Source organism: Triturus cristatus, chromosome 7, assembly GCF_964204655.1.
Source record: "Triturus cristatus chromosome 7, aTriCri1.1, whole genome shotgun sequence".
NCBI classification, from domain to species: domain Eukaryota; kingdom Metazoa; phylum Chordata; class Amphibia; order Caudata; family Salamandridae; genus Triturus; species Triturus cristatus.
This window is the reverse complement of record NC_140590.1, coordinates 323,558,586-323,582,013: the sequence shown is the minus strand read 5'-3', so window position 1 is coordinate 323,582,013 and position 23,428 is coordinate 323,558,586. Positions and strand designations below refer to the sequence as shown.

The 23,428-nt window shown below is 47.4% G+C and overlaps 1 protein-coding gene across 3 annotated transcripts in view; it reads right to left on the bottom strand.

Moving 5' to 3' along the window:
- The window catches only part of PRPF31 (pre-mRNA processing factor 31), a 173,418-nt gene that overhangs the window by 56,964 nt on the left and 93,026 nt on the right, over positions 1-23,428 (bottom strand). For all 3 annotated transcript variants that reach the window (XM_085616415.1, XM_085616417.1, XM_085616416.1), the window contains 4 exons: positions 15,777-15,946; positions 4,208-4,365; positions 2,956-3,045; positions 1,204-1,331 (listed from right to left, as the gene is read on the bottom strand). In XM_085616415.1, coding sequence (XP_085472541.1) covers positions 1,204-1,331; positions 2,956-3,045; positions 4,208-4,365; positions 15,777-15,946 — 546 coding nt within the window. The remainder of the gene's footprint in view (positions 1-1,203; positions 1,332-2,955; positions 3,046-4,207; positions 4,366-15,776; positions 15,947-23,428) is intronic.

The window sequence follows — 23,428 nt, the reverse complement described above, 5'->3', positions numbered from 1 at the left end:
CGGTCCTGAAACAATGCCCGGCTCGTCTGTCCTAGCTTTTGATTCTCCAAACGAGACAAATGTTGCAAAGTCTAAGCTGCCATAACCTGCACTGCTCACATAACCACTATCCAGTCTTTTCAGAAAATAACTCAAACAGCCCGCTTTTCTGCTCCTATTAAAGGATTCTTAGCACTATCCTCACCAGTGCCCGAGATTGGTGGAGGGGTATAGCAATAACAAATATGAAAAGGAACCCCATAATGCAAATATCCTACCATGATCTCTGCCTCTCTAGATACCAACTCTCCCACCTTCCTAAATCTCGTTTTTAAGCAGTTTCAGGGGATGTTCAAATCATGGTACATCTCCCATTCTGCCATAAATAGTGCGATGCAATACTAACAAATTCGAGGGTCCAGAGTCCAATCTGGTGTATGAGACTTTCCACAATGGTGAACATGTGAATTTAGCGAGTTGTACCACCTTAGAAAGCTTTACAGACACCCATCGAACACTAAGTCGATTGAGTACCATATGCATTGTGGTAAATGTAGTGCATGATAACATTCCCTTCAGTTCAACGTCTTGTTTTCAGCGACGCATCTAGCAGAAGTGTGTGCTACTATGCCAGGCAGTGTGCTTCCTATCCCTGGTTGTGATTGGCTCCTTGTAAAGCTGATGAGCTCTGAGACGCTCCTGCGCTCTGCGAGTGCTACAGAAACCTGAGAAGACTGAGGAGCAATGCCAGCACCCCCAAAGTTCACTTGTTACTCTCTACTGAAGAGGGACTAATATACTGAAGTACATGTCTCGGGATAAGCAGCACTAGGTACACCAACAATGGTGAATATTAAAGGCTTTATGGATTTTACTGCCCACAACCTATACTCCTATGTGCCCCATAATCGCAGACGTCAGTCTCTCCTCTTCATTCATGAGGAACTGGAGTGGCGATAGTTATCAAGAGTAAAAACTGTTTTCTTTTGTTTGGATTACAGTAGACCGCTTTGTTACAGGGCCAATGCCACTTTAAAAGTAAACTGCCTGGTAAACTGGTCATCTATTACCAACCCACTCATTTAAACGTTCAAACAGGTTCACTTACCTCACAGCAAATGCTGACATAGTCGAGATATGGGAATGGCAGTGCATAGGGCTGATGTACTAGCACCTACACTAGGTTAGTTTAGGCCTGGCAGACACAGGCCTGCAGAGACTCACCTGCGCCCGCCTCGTTTCTTTCTCTGGCCATCCAGTGGTGCCGGAAGTGGCTTCACCTGCTTCACAGGTGGGGGCTCCTGCCACTTGTCAAACTTCCTTTCAACCTCTTCCTTGAGTTCATAGCCAACCTAATCAGAGGAATGAAAGAGAAGCCATAAGACCAGCATAACAGGAATCAAGGAATTCTCAGCCCCTATATAAAGTTTAGTCTGTGGCCCCGTGGGTTAGAAATTTTTTTAAATACATAACACTTAAGGAGGCTCACTGAGGATTTTTCTGCTTCTTGTGAAACTAGCAGTTGCCTTAGAGTGTGAGATTGGAGGCGATCCAGAGTAAGCATGAACCAATATAAACAATATTTTAGATAATGCTTCTCAGGACTGCAGAGACTGTCTATCTCTTCTATGAGATTTAGGCATGAAGTATTAATAAGTAATGTAGTGTTCGTAACAAGTTTATTGCCACAAGCTGTCAGGTGCTGTAAATTACAGTGCTATTACAATGCAAACTCAACTGCACCAGTGATAGTGATCTTCGGAAGGCTGACTCTACTTGGACAAGATTTAGGCCTCGGACATGTAGGTCTCCAGAGGGTTTCTGTAGAAAGCGAATGAACCATCTACCACATATCATGAGCATACTCAGCTCTATCTATTTTTGAGAAAAATATAAAATGTACACAGCTTGCCCCAAAAAAAAAAACCAAAAAAACAAACCTGCATTTTATCCAATTCTCAAAAGGAGGACAATAATGCCCCTCAAAAGATTTGAGAGCCTATTCAACAACAAAAAAGGTACCAGAAAAAATAAGCTGGGGCTGAGAAACAGAAAATGGGAGGTGAAGAAACAAAATAAAAAAACGCTATGGAAAGCAGGCAAGCATAAACAGGAGCAGAAGTAATAGACAAATTAAGAGGAGAGCGGGTAAGACGACGGACTAAGGCATAGGTGTGCATTGAATAACTACAGTAAAGGTAGGTAGTTGAGCTACTAGGGTTTAAATAGATTAGTAGCATTAAGGTATCTGCAATGGTACTAGGGTATCAAGTGGAAGTGATAGAATATAGGTAGGGGCATATGAATAAAAGATGAAAGGGTAAAAAACTGTTAGAAAGAAGAGTGAAGTCAGGAACAATACTAGGGAGGTGTTTTGGGGTGGGGTTATGTACCTCCTTCCACCTATAAAAAGAAAACGAAAAGTAACAGGGAGATGTAAGAAGGCCAATAGAAGGGCATTAGTGGGGGACTTTTGTAAAAGAAAACATGAGGAATATATTTATTAGTGGGGAAAAGGCAAGCTGGAATATTCCTAGCCATGAAGGAATGTCTTTCAACAAAAAAATATGACATCCCAGCAATGCCATTCAGTTTACAAATATTTGGGAAAACTTGTCTGTGGAAAAAGGGTCTTCAGAACAGGTTTCCTGATGTACATTTTCTCCAGATCTTGCACACCAAATTGTATGATAAGCATCAAATATAAAAAACCTGTTCGAAGGTCACCGAATAGCAACACTACTCGCGCCACATACGTGCTTTGATCCTGGATGGTACAGTACACCCAGAACCATGTGCTTCCATAGACTAGACAATGCTGTTTAAGCCATTTTTCGCCTCGACATTTAAATGTTTTATTTCCAATGTATGTGTGAATGCAAATGTAGAACTGCAGGACAAGGACACATCTATACTGGAAGCAGACAGAGCAAGTTAATCTTAAGCAGTGTCTGCTTTGATTGGCATTAAACGTACCTTCCCAGCAGTGCTCTCATGGAAGCTGTCCACACGTGCTGCTATTGTGCACTTAGCAGCAACTTGACGGGCTGCCTTTTTGCGTAGGTCCTACAACAGAATTGCGAGAGAAGGAGGTGAGGCCCACAAAAATGTAAATGCATGATTGGTTACAGCTTGAACGGGATGTATTTGCGTCCAGAGTATTACTTAATTTTTTGGTGCAAAGGCAACCGAATGTCAACCAGGTTTTTGGAATGCTAAGGGAGTGGTGCACTTGAGCCTAGGGGAGGAGAGGCAGCAAAGCAAAATAACTTTGATCCTCACGTGACAAGTGGATAATAATGATTGGGCTGGCCTCATAGGTGAGCACTAAGCTATGAGAAGGCAACCGCAGCTACTGGCAAATAACTCACAGTACACAATGAATTAGACGCCGGGACGCCTCTACGGAGGTAGCTGTTCGCGCCCTACAAATGTCGGTCTTATTATAATTATTATTAAACCCTGGAATGCAGACATTGCACAATAGCAAGAGATATGCACTCAAACCCTCATCTGCAGGGCAGAAGGCCCACAGCTCTAGGGCAATCACTCCAGCCCCCGACCCTGCAGTTTTTCAAAGAACTCCCCTCTATAATAATAATTAACAAAACAAAAAAGACGAAAAATAAGAAGGAGGACAAAACAATTAGTGCCCCATACGTCACGAAAATGCTGTGCAAATTCCCTCCTCCTACAAGAAAGAATCTTTGCCCCATCCCAGTCTCCAGTACCTTTGGGTGTCTAGACTACATTTTAACTGCATAAAACTAATCCAAGTGAAAAATTTGTGAAATCATGGGCAAATGAAGAGGAAGGATGCAAAAAAAAATAAAAACGATACTGGGGCAAAGTTGAGTACATTTATTTCTTAATGTAATGCATCTCCCTCACAACAGCTTCCGAGGGCAATATAGTTTAAGTATCAGTTAACAAATCGTTAACAAATGTGTTTGGGTGATGTACTACACACCAGTGGTGTACCTAAGTGATGAATTGGTGGAACTTCTCTGGCTCTAAAGGTAGTTAACATAAAAAAAATAATCTGATTCCACAGTGTCAATATTTTTCTTGTTTAACATTAAGAATAAATACTGGACGTGCTGAGCAAAGTGGCACTCCGCATAAAAGACAGTGAAGAAAAAAAACGATCAGAAACCGGAGGAGGGTGGTATGCTCCCGGAACAATAATTGTGCCATAGCTGGATCACAGTGAGGAAATCATCTTTACCGGAGGTAGTGACTGGACAATATCACTGCTGTAGATGTAACCTGTGTGCGGCAGCACCGAGGTGCTGGAGAAACCAGACAAGTTCTTACGCTGGGCTCCCAAGAGCATGACGTTGCAGGCCGGCATCTTGGAGAGGATGGTGAGGCCCCCAGCAATCCCTGTGAAAGAAGAGACAAGTAGCTCAGGTTAATAGAGAGGTCCAACAATTTGAGAAGCCTTTGGCAATGCCTCCAGCATGAACAAGCATTTGCAACGCAATAGGTCTCGCATTCAATTTTGAACTATTGGCCTTGTAAATGACAAAGCCTTTAATTTATGATTTGGGTTTTTAAAACATAAATAAAAGGCATTGTCATTTACAATACTAATAGCTTTAAACTCTCGCAAATGGAAGACCTATTGCACTGCAATAAAGGGCCTTCTCAACTGCTTGTTAGATTGTAAATATAAGAGTAAGAGACCGGCATGGGATGTCTTCAAAGAAGTGATAAATTGTGCAGTGGAAAAGATGTGTAAGTGTTGTAAATTACACAGACAAAGTGTGAAGTGAGAGTTACATATGATTCGAGCCATAAACACTAACAAATCGCTCCAACACCTTTCGCTCTGTGATTACACTGTCATGGCTCAGGAGGAAGAGCGGGAAGGGGGGTTATTTCCTGCCCTCTCCATGATTTGAATGTGAAGTGTGGCATTGCGTAATGTCATTGCTATCTTTGGCCTAATAAACACTCCAGCTGTAGTAGGGCTCTGGCTTCACCTCCTGGTGTAGGGCGGGTTGTGCTTTATGGCAGGCATGGAGGGAGGGATGGTCTCGGCTGCAGCTCTGGCCTCGTACAGTGCCCCTGTTATTACTAGTGAGAGGCGCTGAGGTGGTGGTATTGGTGGTGGCAGTATTGTTGGTGGTATTAGTGGTATTATTGGCGGTGGTGGTATTGGTGGTGGTGGGGTTAATAAAACAGGCTTTTGAAAGCAACCCGTCAGGTGGCTTTACTACAGATGACATGTAACACAGATGTGCTATTGTCAGCTTCAGCCCATTAGTACACGATTATGCGCTACCTGGAATTCACATGACTTAATTCGCGAATAGTTTCTAAATCCATTTTGCTTGGGGGCTTGAAACAGACATGAGATAATGCTGGGTTAAAGTGATTGAAAGCAGGCGCCCTTGTTACGGGGGCGGCTGTGCTGCTTAAAAAAACACAAGCAGTTTTAGCTGAAGCAGCGCATGTCCGGCCTCAATAAAGTTAATAGTACTTACAGACCAAATAACCGGTACTGTTTAACAACCAAAGTAAAAGGGACAGTAGCCATGGGAGGTTACAAATGCAGACAAGGTCATACTAAGGAGGGACTAACAAGCCTATTAATGAATCCGAAGGCAGCATTTACGAAAGACAATGACAAACCAATTAAAAAAATGGGAGGAGAATGGGCGCGGCTTCACTCCCATACTCTACAACAGCAGTCTCGCAGAGCGAGCAGCGCATGCCCACTGCTGCTAGGCTCGACCTAAAAAGGGATAGGTTGCTAATGCTGTAAGCATCTGTTCATTGCATGTAGTGCTGTAGTTTCACATGACCTGCATACTCATGCCATCTAGTTTGGGGTTCTGACACTGCAAGTGGCTTTTCGTCTCAGGGACACCTCCTCTGGATGTAAAGGCACATGTTCACTACTCTAATGATAGACTGTTCGCCCAACGGGAAAGAGTAAGTATGGAGTATTGTGTTCAGACCCAAGACCTCATGACTAGAAAGACTTCTTCAAAGACAAATAACTTGCAAAGTCCGGGCCCAACACTAGAAGGCAGGAGTATGCAGAGCATGTGTATCTACAGCCACACATACTACAAACATAAAAAGTTCCACAGTTGTGTCTTAAAATTTCCACAGCAATTCAGGGTAGATGGAGAAACTCAAGAGTTCTATTTAACAATAGAAAATTAGACCCACCCAGACAGATCAGTTCAGCTTCAAATATTCATCTAGCTAAAATTAACATTCGGGCTGGAGGAAAGATTTTATATCTGCCTTTTCGGAAATGTGAAAGCTAGGTTATAAAATGGTGGTTAGGTTATTGAAAAAATGTAATTAAAATACATAAATATACAAAATCATTAAAAATTTTTAAGCAAGGTGTGCTTATGAAAATAAGAGGAGATCCACAGCATGGAACAAATCGCAATAAAAGTGCCAACTCTTAAGAAACCAAAGCCAACAGTCCACGTCAAGAAGGCTTAAAACAGACTTTGAAAAGAATGGATGTGCATTTATCACAATTGCATCCCATATATCTGCAATCATGAGAAAACATTTAGCGAAGTAAAAACTTTGAAATTAAAAAGTGTTTCAAAACGAAGTTCTTATGTAATTTAGTAGGAGACATTTGTTCTAATATGTCCAAACAGATTGTGTAGTTATAGGAGTTGGCTTGACAAATCCAGCATGACCGCAAAATCAAAGCAGATCAGAAAATTAAGATAAAAATATCCACAATGCAAAACACGATTCACAATTATCTATCAGAAACAACTGCTTGTTCCCAGGTCTCCTTCCCTCTGTTCATCCCGGCTTGCAACCAGACACCGCATATCCAACTAGAAACCCACTGAAACCATAATAAATCTGTATTCCACCGCTGCTCCCCTCCATTATATTAGTGTGGCACATTCACCAAAAGTGAGATCTCAACCAGTCCCCAGCCCACCCACCCCACTTCCATCTACCAAAACCAGCCCCTACTGCAAGTCTACTTCGGTTACCCCTAAACCAGAAAAACAAGTAACATTACTCCAGTATTGGAACTTTCATAGATTCCCATGCTTGTATCACTGCCTGTCGTCGGAATGGGAGTCCCCGGTATACATAAAATAGCAATAGAAACCATTACCGAAACTAGGCCTAGGCCCATTCTCGTTTTGCAACCTATGTATCTCTTTTTGTAAAAGAAACAAAATATAATGAACAACCAATCGGATTAGCCTCACCCCTTAGAACCCTCCTGAGAGAAGCTCAGAACCTCAGATTTTCTACCACATGTTGTGCAAGGGAGTCTCCACTGACCTCTGCTCGGTTTTTTCCTGTAAACTTTCATTCTACAGCTTTTTCACCTGTTTTTCTTCAAAACCTACTTCAAGAGGTCTGATAAAGGAGAAGAAAGCCCTCTTAAAGCTTGTGCAACTTGTGCTAAGACGAGGTTATATGTGGAAGACCAGCACAAGGACTGCATTTACTGTCTGTACCCAGACCATAAGGCAGCAGACTGTAAAATATGCGGCAATTTTTCTACAAGGACACTGCGAGGCGTCTTTTGACCTGGCTCCAGAAGCTAAAGTCAAGGAAGAAACCAGTCTCCAGTGACAGTGATAAGGCATTCTCTGCTACATCTTCCAGAAGGTCTGTTAAAAGGGGTAAAGCTTCTCCTTCACCTTCTGAAGAACGTCCTGGTAAGGCTTTAAAAAACACCTCTCACAGGTCTGAAGGGCGTAGTCCTGGCGAATCTCCTCACCGAGGTGTAAAGGAGAGGGAAGGACTGTCAAAAGGAGTAATATCGGAGAGGAAATCCAGCTCTGTTCCTCCAGCGGCTCCAAAAACTTTCAAAAACCTCTCCTCACTTTCTTCTGAGGTAAAATCTGTGAAGGTTCACTAGTCGACGACGCTGTCAACGACTTCGTTGACGTAATCATCTAAAAAGGTACAGTCTGAGTCTTCTCCATCTCTGGCTCCGTCGACGGGCTCGTCGACTGATATCATCTCCGGCGCTCACGCTTCAGAATTCCACGTCGACGACTTAGGTGGTGGCTGTGTCGTCGATGGTTGTCGACAAGGGTGACGAAGCTGCGTCGACGACGTCCATTTCTTTGTCGACGATGCTCTCATAGTCGACGGTCCTGTCGACGATGGAAAAAATCACCATTTGTCAGAAAGCGCAAAATTACACCGGAGATGACTTCCCCCAGGAGTGTGACTCCTCTACCTCCTGCACTTCTCCTTGAAGAAGGATCTGAAAAGGATGATGGACCTTTTGCCTATGCGAATAGCCTTTCTCAATTACACGTCAAGTGTCAGGACACAGACTCTGAGGAGGAATACATGGAGGAACAGCAATATGATCCTTCCTCAGATTATCAAGAGGACTACCAGCAGGAGATGGTCTCTAGGACTTCCACCTTACTAGCGGACATGCAAACTATGCTTTTGGACTATAGGAGATTTGCAACACAACCTCTAGTTCCAGTTGTGGTGCCAGTTACTGCTGCTCCTCCGGCTCAGCCTGCTACTCCTCAATTGCCACCGCCTCAGCCAATGCTTGTGGCTCAGGATGCACCACCTATCGTGCCTCTCGTTCAGGAGGACACCTCTGATGAGGACCAGGGCAATGCCACACTACCAGATCCAGACCCAGAGTGGGATGACTGTCGTTCCTGATCTGGCTTCTCCTGCACCAGCGAAGGAGATTCTTCAAGAAGGAGAGATAACATCTGCTGAAGTGATTGACTGTACAACGGATATTGCAACGACTGCATTCCGCTCCCTGGCGGGCGCTTCTGTCCTTCGTCGTCAAGGCTGGCAGTGGGCTACCTGGTTCCGTCCTGAGGTCCAAAACAAGATCTTGGATCTTCCCTTTGATGGGGAGGCGCTCTTTGGAAAACATATTGATAATGCGCTCCAGGACATTAAGAAAGACACGGAAACCGTAAAATCCTTAGGGACTCAGCAGTACCACAAGGTCCCCTTCCGTGGAGCCAGAGGTAAAGGTAATGCTACATACAGAGGAGGATACCAACAGCAATGGTATTCCTCATACGGATCAACCTTGCAATCTTACCGGCCGAATTATAACCAGCAGCAAAATCAATCTTCTTCTTTCTCTAGATCGACTAACAGAGGAAGACAAGGAACCAGGGGAGGGACTCTTCGAAGCGTCAATAGTGGCTTGCTGGCTCTTACTACTGACCTTTCTCCTCCAGTAACATCAGTGGGAGGCAGAAGGAGTAGTTTCTTTTCTGTAACTCCAGTTCTGTAGTAGGGGTATCTCTGTGATAGTCCTAATCTAGTGAATAGTCCCGCCCATGTGCGGGGACCCCGGAGCAATAAAAAATAATCTCTTAAGGTGTCAAATCATGCAGACCTGCATCCACCTTTAAGAGAGAATTTAATTTAAAGACAGATAATGCAGCCTATACCCACAGGCTACACTGTCCAGTACTTCAACTAGAATTCCACCAACATCCACAAACAGCACTGCCTGTCCAGCTTTTCTCCACAAGGGAAAACACCCTGCCTCTCCCAGCAAAAGCCTCTGGAATGATAGAGAGGAAGGAATGGACAGACAAGCCCCATAGGCTGCCATTATGTGGCTCAGAACAGGATACTGTGCCTTTAAGAAAACTTTCCAGAACTTTCCCAGTATCCCAGAATGCACAGCAGGTCCCTTTTACTTTCAGTTCTTTTTGAAGGCGTAGCACGCCAGACCTGTAGCATTCCTTACATGAATATTCATCTCTCCACCGGGGAGGAGGGCGGGCGCTTATGACTATCACAGAGATACCCCTACTACAGAACTGGAGTTACAGAAAAGAAACTACTCCTTCTGTAGTATAGTCATAATCTAGTGAATAGAATGGCAAGCCCATCCCCACACAACAACGGCGGTGGAGAATACACAAGACAATAACACTACTGTGCGAACAAATTTCGCAGCGAAGCCTGCCCAACCTGAGCATCTGCCCTGGCATCCGTGTCCAGACAGTAATGCGCAGCAAGGGTATGGACCGACTTCCAAGTGGCCGCCTTGCAGATTTCCGCAATCGGAACATTACGCAGCAAAGCCGTCGTGGCAGCTTTGCCCCTGGTGGAATGAGCCTTAGGTTTACCCCCTAAGGTCTTATTAGCCTTTTGATAACACAATTGTATGCAGGACACAATCCACCGAGAAATGGACTGCTTAGAGGTCGCGAGACCGGTCCTGACTGATCCATAATTCACAAACAATTGGTCTGACCTACGAATATCCTTTGTCTTATCCAGATAAAATTTCAACACCCTCCGAACATCCAGGGAATGGAGAGACCTTTCCGCTGGCGAAGAGGGATTCTGAAAGAACGTAGGTAAAGTTATGGTCTGGTTGACATGAAAATCAGAGATAACCTTAGGAAGAAATTTAGGGTGAGTACGCATCACAACCTTAGCAGCGTGAAATACAGTATAAGGTTCTTGACAACATAATGCCTGAAGTTCACTCACCCTGCGGGCCAATGTAATGGCCACTAGGAACGCCGCCTTCCAGGATAGATGCTGCAATGAAGCCCTGTGAATGGGTTCAAAAGGCTCCTTCATCAGTCTGGACAGCACCACATTCAAGTCCCAGGAAGGCGAGGGAAGTCTGACAGGAGGAAACACTTTCTTCAAGCCTTCCAAAAAATCCTTGACCACAGGAATCTGAAAGAAGGAAGTCTGTGAAGGGCATTTCCTGTAAGCAGTCAAAGCAGCCAGATGAACCTTAATGGAATGGAAATGAAGGCCAGACTGCGCCAAATGTAAAAGATATGGAAGGATGACATCTTCCTTACATGTCGTAGGATCAAAGTTCTTGGACTTACACCAGATACAGAACCTCTTCCACTTATAGTCACAGGACGTCCTAGTGGAAGGCCGTTTAGACTCCTTCAGTATGTCCATACAATCTTCTGGTAGAGTCAGATGGCCATATTGCACTATTTCAGGAGCCATGCCGCCAAACTCAAAGACGAGAGGTTGGGGTGCACCATCCGCCCCCCGAACTTCGTGAGAAGGTCCGGCCTGCACGGCAACCGTATGTGAGGAAGGAGAGACCGGTGAAGTAGGTCCGTGAACCACCACTGTCTGGGCCATTCCGGGGCGATCAGGATCATCCGCGCCCTGGACTGGGACAGCTTGATGAGCACTGCCGGAATCAGGGGAATGGGTGGAAAAGCGTACAGAAAGCTGTTCGACCAATCGATCCATAGCGCATTCCCCAGCGTCCCCCGCTGGTAGTACCTGGATGCGAAGTCTCGGCATTTGCTGTTTTCGGCGGTGGCGAACAGATCTACGTCTGGAGTCCCCCACCTTGCGAAGACTTCTCCTAGTACTTCGTTGTTTATGACCCATTCGTGGTTTTCCTGAATCAGTCTGCTCAGTGCGTCCGCCTGAGTATTCTGTACCCCTGGCAGATGCGTGGCCGTAATAGTCAGTCCTCGGGCCAGAAGCCAGTGCCAGATCGCCTGCGCCTCCTGCGACAGAGTGCGCGATCTCGACCCCTCCTGCTTGTTGAGGTAATACATCGTGGTTGTATTGTCCGTCTGTACCAGCAGCGAGTTGGTCTGGAAGGACGGAAGGAATGCCTTCAGCGCCAGGAAGACAGCTCTTAGTTCCAGGAAATTGATGTGACATGTCGATTCCAACTGGGACCACTTTCCCTGAATCTGCAATTCCCCGGAATGCGCTCCCCAGCCTTGGAGAGACGCATCCGTCACGACACTGTACGTGGGAATGTCCTTGTGGAAGGGAACCCCCCTGAGGAGGTTCTCCGCCGAGCACCACCACTTCAGAGACTGAAGAGCATGTAGAGACAGCCGTATCTTGTCGTCCCAAGAACCTGTCCTCTGATCCCACTGATCCTCCAAGCACTCCTGCAGTGGTCTCATGTGCAGCCGTGCGTGAGGCGTGAGGAAGATACATGAGGCAATCGATCCCAGCAGTGAAGACACCTTCCTCACTGTCGTCGATGGAGCAATCCTGAGTTCCTGGGCCTTCCGAAGGAGTGATAACCGTCTCTCCTCCGAAGGAGACACGCTTGCTGACCGCGTATCGATGAAGGCTCCCAGGTACTGAATGCACTGGACTGGAGTCGGAACCGATTTGGACATGTTGACGTGTAACCCCAATTTGCGCAAAAGAACACACGTCCACCGGAAGTGTTCTTCTGTTCCGAGAAGGATGAGGCCTTGATCAGCCAATCGTCCAGATACGGGTAGACAAACACCTTGTTCCTCCGCAGGTGTGCCGCCACCACCGCCATGCACTTCGAGAAGGTCCTGGGCGCAGACTTTAGCCCGAATGGCAGTACTGTGTATTGATAGTGATTGGCGCCGACTTGGAATCGCAGGAACTTCCTGTGCTTCCGTGCGATGGGCACATGGAAGTACGCATCCTGTAGATCTAGGGCACAGAGCCAGTCTCCCCGTTGCAGCGGAGGGTAAATCTGATGCAACAATAGCATGCAAAACTTCTCTCTGCGAATGCATTTGTTTGCCTGTCGCAAATCCAGAATGGGCCTGAACTCGTTCTTGTCCTTCTTGCGAACGAGGAAGAACCGAGAGTACAGACCTCTTCCCCTTTGAGACAGAGGTACCTCTTCTACCGCCTTTTTTCTCAACAAGATGTCTGCCTCCGCCTGGAGCTCTCGCAGCTGAAATTGAGAGCTTACCGGCGGAATCGCTGGAGGCGGGCTGATAAACCGAAGACTGTATCCATTGCGAACAATATTCAGCACCCACTTGTCCGGAGTAATTTTTCTCCACTCTGCCGGAAAAAATTGAACGCTTCCCCCCCACTGGAGTAGGTAACGGTTGAGGGGGGAAGTAGTCGCTCAGGGCCGAGACCCGGCCGGGCCCTTGGTAGTGGTAGTAGCCTGCTGGCCTCCTCTACCCCTCTGGCGTTTCTGGAAGGGCTTCCGGAACTGCTGCTGTTGGTGCTGCTGCTGCTTTCCCGAACCCTGCCCACGCCCTCTGCTCTTAGACCCGAATCGCCTGTGGAACGGGCGCTTGTTCTTCTCGCCCTTCTCCAAAACCGACAGCCGTCAGGGTCTCCGCCTACATGCGGGCCATTTCATCATCCGCATGTTTTCCAAACAGGGTTTCCCCCGAGAAGGGCAGATTGGCTACTCTGTGCTGAGCCTCTGGTTTGAGCGACGTCAGGCGCAGCCAAGAGTGACGCCTTTGATGGACGCCATGACCGTAGGAGTGCGCCGCCAACAAGGAGACATCGCTGCCGCACTGATGACCTGGTTCGAAACCAGCATGCCCTCTCGCACCGTTTCCAGGAAGTCCTCCTTCCTGTCCCGGGGCAGCAGATCCGCATACTGTTGGAGGGACTCCCACAGGGCCCGGTCGTAACGTCCCAACAGCGCCCCCGCACTTGCCGCCTTCATGGTGGTAGACGCGGTCCCACACACCTTCCTGCCTGCCTGCCGAATCCAGCCAGCGGCTTTCCTGGTCGGGCGGGACCGTCGATAAAGGTGCAGTCGCATGCCGCTTCCTCGCTGCCGTCACGATGACAGAGTCCGGCTTCGGGTCCATCCGTAAAAAGGGGCCCGATACTTTTTCATGAGCCGTGAGGGAGCGGATTTCGTCACCACGGGGGTGAGGAACAACTCCAACGCGGGCTCCACCAGTCCCGGCACTAGAGGTAGCAGGGGGCGAGACAGGTGCTTTTTGTGTAGAGTCTCGAATATCACGGACGTCGTGGGTGTCGGTACCGTCACTGTGATGCCTAACTTGGCTGCCCCCCTCAGCAGCACCTCCTGGAAGGAGACCAGATCATCCACCGGAGACACCCTAGTCCCCGGTGAGTCCGACAGCGTCGGTGAGAAATCCCTGGCCGAGGACCTTGTGCGCGACCTGACCTGTGCCTCCTATGGCGTCGTCCCGATGACGACGACGACCGTCCACGACTCCGCGACCTTCTCCTCCTGAAGGAGCGGGAGCGCGACCTCCTTGGTTTTGGCCTGTCCGCCGGTCTAGCCGGGCCCGGCGACCGTGGGTGTCGCGGCCTTGGCGTCCCCTGCGGTGGAGTCGGATACCTGGTGGTGATGGAGGAGGAGGCGTCGGTGGCGGAGGCGGTGGTGGCAGAGGTGGAGGAGGCGGAGGTGTATACACCACGGAGTACACCGATCCCGGCGACTCCGTTCCACTCTTACTCCTGGCGTCAGGGCTACCTTTTGGACTCCGATCTGCTCCGCGGATCTTTACGAAGGTATTAGCTCCGGTGGCAGCTTTTCTACGAAAGCAACAGCTCCAGGTCTTCCCTTACCTGGACGACTGGTTGCCGAAGGCTTCTACCAAGCAGGCAGCAGAACATGCACACGCCTTTTCAACAATCTTGGGCTGACTCAATACGGAAAAGTCAACCCTTTGTCCATACAGAACAGCCAGGTTTCTGGGAGCCATTATGGACACGTCCATCGACAAAGCTTTTCCCACCCTGGAGAGGCAAGAAAAGTCGATGGCGATGGCCCGTCTGCTGTTAAAAAGACAGTCACTTTCAGTTCGCCTCTACAAGTCCCTCCTAGGGTCCATTTCCTCCTGCATTCCTCCGATTCCTCACTGCAGGTTGCGGATGAGTCCTCTCCAGGAGGAGTTGGACTTGCAGTGGCGCCAAGTCGACGGATCTTTCGAAGACAAGGTCTTCGTTACCGTGTCCATGAGACGCCGCATCATGGTGGACGAACGAGGAAAACATTTCTCAGGGTCTCTCCTTCAGGATCACTCATGCTCCTCAGATAATTACAACAGACGCCTCGCTAGAGGGCAGGGGAGCAGTCTTGCAAGACCTTCATGTAAGCGGCCGTTGGCTGCCCCAACATAGTCTTCTACATATCAATCTGCTGGAGCTCAGAGCGATTCGCCTAGCCTTGCAGGAGTTTCTTCAGCGAATACAGCAGTCTGCAGTTCTAATACGGACAGACAACACAACGGCTATGCATTATTTAAACAAGGAAGGCGACACCAGACCTCGTCTTTTGTCAAAAGAGGCCCAGACAATTTGGGAATGGGGGATCCAGCAGGGGGTAACCCACAAAGGGGAGCACCTTTCAGGCCTCTCAACAAGACAGCAGACACGCTGAGCAGACTGAAATCGGTCAGCCACGAATGGGAACTGGACCAGTCCATTCTGGAAGAGGTTTTTCGCCTACGGGGCAGGCCTTCTATAGACCTCTTTGCCACGCCGAAGAACAAGAAATGCCGATTTTACGCAAGCAGGCTTCACCATCGGGGATCATTGGGGAATGCGCTTTCGATGGCCTGGTCAGGCGCATTTGTTTACGCTTTTCCCTCCATTCGTCTGATCCCCAGGATTCTCATAAAGCTCACAGGGGTTTCCCCTTCCTGTATAGCACCATACCGATCCATACACACTTTACACAAATCTCCTGAGCGCCATCACTTCCTACACACTAAAATCCTTATTGCAGTTGTCTAATCTTGGTTGTTCACTTTATTTGGTCTTTTTTTACAAAAAGGAGGTGGATAGATTGTAAAATGAGAATGGGCCTAGGCCTAGTTTCTGTTTTGGTAATGGTCTATATTGCTATTTTATGTATACCGGGGACTCCCATTCGGACAACGGGGAATGATACATGCATGGGAATCTATGAAAGTTACCAATACAGGAGAACCAAAGTTACAGGTAAGTAACTTGTTTTCTTAATTTGCCACAGTGAACTGGGCACGTTTTATAGTATCAGGCTTTACACACTAAAAACCACACATCAAAAGTTGGATAGAGCACAAAGACTGGAGAAATATTATCAGGTGCCTCACCCATGATCTTGGCTGCAGTAGAAGCTCCAACAAGAACTGAAAGGTTGGGAGCAATAAAGGACATGCGTGACTCCACATACTCATAGATACGGTGCTTGGACTGGTTGAGCTCCAGAGCCATGTCACAGGCCTCTTCGATCCGATAGAGTTCCTCTTCAGTTAGTTGTTGCCTGAGCATACCAGAATTGGTAGAAGGGAAGCAAGCCAAAGAGATTTAAAAAAATAATCTAACAAGCAATATTTCAACAGCCTAGCATACAAGGCAATGGCACTTTCAAATTTTTAAGACTGCAGGAAAAACTATATGGCATACTGTACGCCAGAAAGCAGATTCTAAAATTTAAAAGAAAACATAAAAACAGCCAATACGCTGCAATGCTTGACACAATATGTAAATGTTATGCATGTTAAGACATATTATTACTTCAAACATACAGAATATCCAAATAATGTTAGAAAACAAGAGCGGCCGTAAATTTACTTTAGTGAATGTGCCACAAAAGTGGTCAAATCTCCAAAGTGCAGTGTAGACAAAAGGACTGAGCGGATAGAAGCTAGCTATTACTAAAGTTCTCTGATACAGTTATCTTTCATAAACTCACATGCTTCAATTATTACCAGTATTAAGACTGGAAATTCTCAGTAGAGAAGGTTTACAAAACAGTTTTCAAAATACTTCTTGAATGCTGAACCAGCCATGAATTATGTGCAGTCGGTCAACACTTCATTGGCCAGTGCGGAGGAGACACTCGAACCTTCACTCCTCCAGAGACTTCCATAGATTAGATTTTCTTTTAAAGAATAGAAAGAGTTGCATAGTAGGCATGTGATTCTGAAAGAATGCTGGAGAAGGAAAATGCTACTTACCAGTATGCATCTGTTCTTGGCATGTAGAGCTGTAGATTCATATACTTTCATAGATCGCCATCTGGTGTTGGGCTCGGAGGTTTGCACTTAGTTTTTGTATTAGAAGAAGTCTTTGTAGTCACGAGATGGGTGACTCCTCTTTAGGGTGATAGTGCGCATGGGCATCGACTCCATCTTCAGATTTTTTTTTTTCACCATATAGGGTGATGGAGGTAGTAAGAAATAGAAAGATGTCCATGTGTGATGTATCAAAGTAAGATAGCACGGCAACAGATAGAGGTACCCGTGGAGGCAGGTGGGCGTATATGAATCTACAGCTCTACATGCCAAGAACTGATGAATAATGCTAAATAGCATTTTCCGTTTGAGGCATATGAGCTGTAGATTATATACACTTGCATAGACTATACAGCAGTTCTCTCCCAAGATGTGGCTAACCTGTATCTGTTGCAGTAGTCTGAAAAAGTGTTCCTAATACAGCCTGGCACACACTAGCTTCTGGTTTTGCTTGCACATCTACACAATAGTGTTTTGTGAAAGTGTGCGGCGTAGACCAAGCCACTGCCTTGCAGATGTCATCGAGGGGAATGTTCTCTATGAAAGCCATAGAAGATAGCATATTTGGATGCACTTACTGGAAGCTCTACAGACTAGTTAAGGTGGAAGGCAGACACGACTTTAGGTAAAAAGTTTGGGTTAGTCCTAAGAACCACCTTGTTATGATGGATTTGCAAAAATGGTTCTTCTATGCTTAATGCATGGAGTTCACCATCTCTAAGATGTGATAGCAACCAGGAAGGTTACTTTCCAAGTGAGGAACTGTAATTCGCATTTGTGTAGAAGTTCAAATGGGGGGTGGGGTGGGGGGGGGGGGGGGGGGGGGGCGGATCTACGAGTCTAGTAAGGACAATATTTAGATTCCATACCGGAGAAGGTGTAGCTCTGGGTGGAATTATTCTTTTAAGTCCTTCAATAAATGCTTTGATAGCCGGTACTCTAAACAAAGACAAGTGTCTGTTTTGGAGATAAGCTGCTATTGCAGCGAGATGTAGTCTTATGGATGTATATGCTAGGTTACATGGTTGTAGGTGCGAGAGATAACAGATAATGTTTTGAATAGAAGCATCTAGTGGATTGATTTTGTCATTTGTACAGTAAACTACAAATAGTTTCCACTTTGGGGCGTAGCATACTCTGGCGGTAGGATGGCTAGCCTCTTTAATGATGTTCATGCAGTCTGGCGGGAGATTAACGTAGTCAAACTCGAAGACTTCAGGTGCCAGATTGCAAGGTTGAGTTGACTGGGATCTGGATGCCTTATCTCTCCATAGTTCTGAGTGAGAAGCTTGGATGAGAGGCGTAGCTTTTGATGAGGAACTACTGATAGTTCCAAGAGGGTTGTGAACCATGGTTGTCGGGCCCATGTTGGAGCAACTAGGATCATTATGAGGGAATTCTGTTTGAGCTTCCGAACCACTAACATAATTAGTGGGAGAGGCGGAAAAGTGCGCCTGACCAGTTCATCCATAGCGCATTGCCTTTGGACAATGGGTGTGAATACCTGGACGTGAAGCTTGGGCATTTTGATGTGTGGCGAACAGATCTATTTCTTGGTGGCCTCACATGTGAAAGAATGGAAGAATGACAAATGAAATTCCCATTTGTGGATCTGCGGTCTTTGACGACTGAGCAGATCTGCAATTTGATTGTATACTCCTGGGAGGTGTTCTGCAAGGAGATATAGGTTTTGCAGAATGGCCCATCTCCATATGCTTTGATCTAGGCGTGAAAGTTGTAGACAGTGTGTTTCTCCCCCCCCCCCCCCACCCCCCTGGTTTCTGTATGTAGTACATTGCTGTCATGTCTGTACGGACCAGGACAGCTTTGCCTACCAGATGGAGTTGAAAGGATTTTAATGCCAGGATAATTGCCAGTAATTCCAGGTAATTTATGTGGAATTGTTTTTGCTGAGTGGTCCATATGCCCTGAATGGTATGGTTTTGAAGATGAGCTTCCCAACCGGTGAGCGATGCGTCTGCTGTTAGCACTTTCTGTGGAACCGGGTCGAGGAACGGCTGCCCTCTGGAAAGGTTTTGTGTTCCACCACTGCAGAGAGCGATGTGTGCGGCTGTCCACCAACACCAGATCTGTTAGCTGATCTTGAGCCTGGTTCCACTGACGTGCCAAACACTCTTGTAAGGGATGCATTTGGAGTTGCATAAGGGTCGATGAGAATGCAAGTGGCCATCATCCCAATCAACTGCGTGAACACTCGAGCTGGTAATGAGTGTTGAGGGTGAAATTTGGATATTAGAGCTTGCATGTTGTCTATCTTAACTGGGTTGGGGTATGCTAGAGCTTTTGAAGTGTTTATTGTAGCTCCTAGATATTATTGTGTGCTGGACGGTTGGAGGTGGGACTTGGTGAGGTTCATCGTTCATACTAAGTTGTGAAGCAACTGGATTGATTTGTGTGTATGTTGCACACAGCTGCTGTGTGACTTAGCGTTTATGAGCCAGTCGTCCAGATAAGGGAACACGTGAATATGTTGTCTTCGTAAGTGAGCTGCCACTACTGCGAGGCACTTTGTGAAGACTCGGAGTGCTGTGGTCGCCCCGAACGGGAGGACTTTGAACTGGTAGTGTTGACCGTCTACTACGAACCGGAGATATTTCCTGTGAACCGGGGTGAATTGGAATATGAAAGTAGGCATCCTTTAAATCCAGAGTGTAGAGAAAGTCGCCTTGTTGAAGCAGTGATAGCACCTGTTGGAGAGTGACCATGTGGAAGTGGTCTGACTGAATGTAAAGGTTTAACGGTCTGAGGTCCAATATTGGCCTGAGAGAGCAGTCCTTTTTTGGAATTAGAAAATATAGTGATTAAACCCCTGCGCCTTGATGAGGCAAGGGGACTGGTTCTATTGCATGTTTTTTGTAATAGAAAGAGAACCTCTTGTTTTAGAAGAGTAAGATGTTCCGAGGACATTGGACGTTGTCTGGGAGGGATGTTTGGGGGTAGTGGAGGAGAGTTCCAGGTAATAACCATACTGGATAATTTGTCTTACCCACCTGTCTGTTGCAATGGAATTCCAGACCGGTAGGAACTGTGAGACGTTCTCCTCCCCTCCCACCGACAGGAGTGGAATGATCAGGGAAGTGAAGGGAAGTCACTGCTTGGTGGTAGGGGAGCTGCGGGTGTTGTTACCGCGGCCTCTTCCCTTAGTTTTGTTACCCCTGTATCCTCCTTGAAAATATCCTCTGGAAGAGGTAGTTTCATTGGGACTTTTATATGATGAAGAGGGATGTTCTGAGCAAATAGTTATGGAGCCAGCCCTGTAAAAGGAGCAACGAAAAGAGCCTCTAGGGGAAGGCAATTGCAAGGCCCCGATGGACTTGGCGGTTTCAGTATTCTTTTTCATCTTTTCTAAAAATGTATGAATTGCGGGCCCAAAAAGAAGTTCTTGGTCGAAAGGCTGATTAAGAATAGTGGATTGCACCTCTTGCTTGAATCCGGTTATGCGGAGCCAAGCGTGCCTGCGTAGTAAAACGCTCATATTAATAGAGCGAGATGCTGCATCAGCGGCACATTTTATAGCTGTGTTGGTTATTAGTTTACCCTCCTGTAGAAGGTCATTAGCTTTGTTTTTAGATTGCTCAGGAAGATGTTGCATAAGCTTTTCAAGCTCATCATAGTGAGCTCTGTCATATCTGGCTAACAAAGCTTGGGCATTGGCAATCCGCCGATGATTTGCAGCCTGTGAGGCAATTTGTTTGCCAGATGCATCCGAGTTTTGATTCCTTATCAGGAGGGGCATCGCCTGTGCTGTGTGAATTAGCCCTCATGCGTGCATTAGACACCACAAGAGAATCTAAAGGGACCTGACCTCTGATGTACACTGGGTCATTGGGAGCTGCCTTATATTTTTTGTCCAACCTGGAGTTGAGGATCCCGGCTCTGACAGGGTCTTTAAACAGTTCAGGTGCATATTTTAGCATGCCTTTTAGCATTGGTAGGGTGTGTGTGTAGACTTTTGTGAGGGTGCAAATGTTTCAAATAAGTCTTCTTCTAGGGGATCAGAGTGTAATTGCACCCAGTGGTATTGGACAGTCCTATTAATTAGTAGCACAAACCCAAAATTATCATCTGGTGGTGATGGCCTAGAGGGGTAGAGGTCCGGGCCATTGTGTGGATCGGGATTGGTATTCTAATCATCCAAAGGGCATGTATCATGTGGGATAGTATGTGCGTCATCATCCCTATCTGGATCTCCGTTCCCATCCCCATTGGTATAATCATCTTCATCATCCTGTCGTTGAGGTGAAAGTTGTGGGGAAATTAACAAATTGGGATCAGCTGGAGAAGGAGAGGAACGCAGAGAAATATTTGTGCCCATTTCCTTCCGTTTAATCGGTATTTCAGAGTCTTCTGAATGGTCCAGTTTCCTCTTTTTAGGAGGCTTGGCGGTAACATGACCGATTTCTGGGTCAAAATGTAGTGTCTTTTGCTTTGGAGCCGAAAAATCTGGCACAGATTATTTGGGTACAATGTCCTTTTTCGGTACTGAAGGCTTAGGGTCAGAATGTTACTTTGACTTTGCCTCTGAAGCTTTGTGATGAGTCTTGGACTCCTTAGCTTTTGGTGTAGGAGTTTGTAGCTCCGAGACCTTTATCGGTTCCGAAGGTTTTGGTGTAACCTGTTTCGGTTATGAAGGCTTGTCCGTTTCGATGCCAAGGGTTTTTGCGTCAAGGTTGTTTTTGGTGCCGACGAAGAAAGGTGTGGCACAGGTTTAGTTTTGGGCTTCGGTGCCTAAGGTGACTTTTCGGCACTGGAATGGGGTTGGCTCGAACCAGAGCAAGAAGGCTTTCCTTTCAGTTTCAAAGCTGGGCCCGAGGGCAGGGCGTCTGAAATGTGTTGCCGCTGTCGATCTGAGCCCGAGGGCAGAGGTGTTTTGTTTGGGATGTGTTAGGAGAGGGGTCTCTGTACCCGTGGACCGTTCAGCCGGGGTGATTGTCTAGTCCTCTATGTCGGAGTAGTCGGCCTCAAAGACGAAGATCTCTCCATCAGCTTACTGTTCTGGATGGACAGTGGGATCTGCTCCGAAGATGTCCAGAACCGAGCTGCTTCCGCTGGACATTGCGATGTTGAGCTCAACTGTCACGGATGGTTTTCTTCAACCTGAAAGATGCAGAGGCCTTGCAGTTCTGGTCTTCGTGCTCCGGGGAGAGGCAGAGATTACAAACCTCGAAGTCAGTGTGTGGAAACTTGGCACCACATCCGGGGCATTTTTTAAAAGGAGTCCTTTCCATTGACTGCTGGCGTGGTCGGCGCGGACAGGCCCAAAGGCCCACGAAGATCTAGCTCAAGGATTTTTGTATTTTCCCGAAGATGCACGTCAAAAGGAAAACGTGATCGAAACAATACCGTTGAGTGGTGAGGAATTGCGCGTCGAAGGGGGGAGGAAGGGGGTTCGAGAACACAGACCCGGAGCGCAGCAAATCACATCCAAACCCAATGGCGGAAAAAAACAATCTTGAACCTGTAGTTACAAGTAAATAACCCATCTCCAACCTTTATATTTTATTGATTCTCTTACTTGAATCCCGACTACAACAGCAGTAAGAATGAAGCATGGAAGGCAGGAATGAGAATGAGAAGAGTCTTAGGGAAGCTCCGTACTGCTGCCCCTTAGCCCCCTTAAATCCTGCATGCCACTATACATCGGCACTGCCTGTGTGCCCCATCCTGCTCCCGGCCCGGCCCTGCGGCTGATGTTACCACTGTCGAGCCATCAGACACAGTATGATATTTCTGAGGCCCCGGCTGAGGGCCCACCACCATGAGGACATCATCAGAGTAGCTGCTGAGCCCAGGTGGACATGGTGCCGTGCTGGCCCCAAATGGCCGCTGCTCCTGCCTTGTAGAAGCAGAGCGCACGGGCCAGCTGAGTTGTGGGCACAGTGAGGCTTAGAGGAACCTCCCACCCACTGACACGCCTACTTCGCGAGGCGACCACAGGCCACACTGCCCGCCACCTCTGGCCTACCGGTGCTGCAATCTGATGGGCCTGCATGACCCGATATCATCCCCCTTCGCCCCCCTGTGCACCATCTGTAAAAGACACTCTGTTGAGGGTGCGGTGGGCAACAACATAAAGGCCTGCTGGAGAAAAGGGGGTGGCGGCAGAGGGAGTCCACTGAGGAGATACCACTGAGCCCCCCGCTTCCTCACTTGTTGCAACACACACTTGTCCTTAGTGAGACCTTCCCCCAACCCTAATGGACATTTGAGTGGCGGGGTGGGTCCAGACCGCTGGGTACGGAATTGGCCGGATGAGTGGCTGGGAGCGTGTGCACCTGGCCGGCTCTGGTGGTGCTGGGTCCTGACGGTGCAGCTGGCCCACTCGTGCTTCCCCCACCAACCACGGGGATTAAGTGCCTCCCTCGGGCACTGCTGCGATACCTTTTCCTTCGGTGGCCCCCTGACTGTATGGTGAAGCGTGGACAACTGGCAGGAGCCCAGGGACTAGACTGGATCTAGGCCTTGCTGTTGTGCTGCAACTGGATCCGTGGCTCACCTGGGAAAGGAGACTGCTTGGGAATGCAGGACATCGCTGGCCCGTGGGGTGACAGGGTCTGCTGCATGGACACTGATGGCATGCTCGCTGCGCAGACCACGCTGCAGCAGAAACCACTAGAGAGGCTGACCAAATAACACCGGGTCACCCCCACTGCAATGCTGCTGGACACCTGCGGGCAGATGAACTGCAGAGATACGACCGACACACC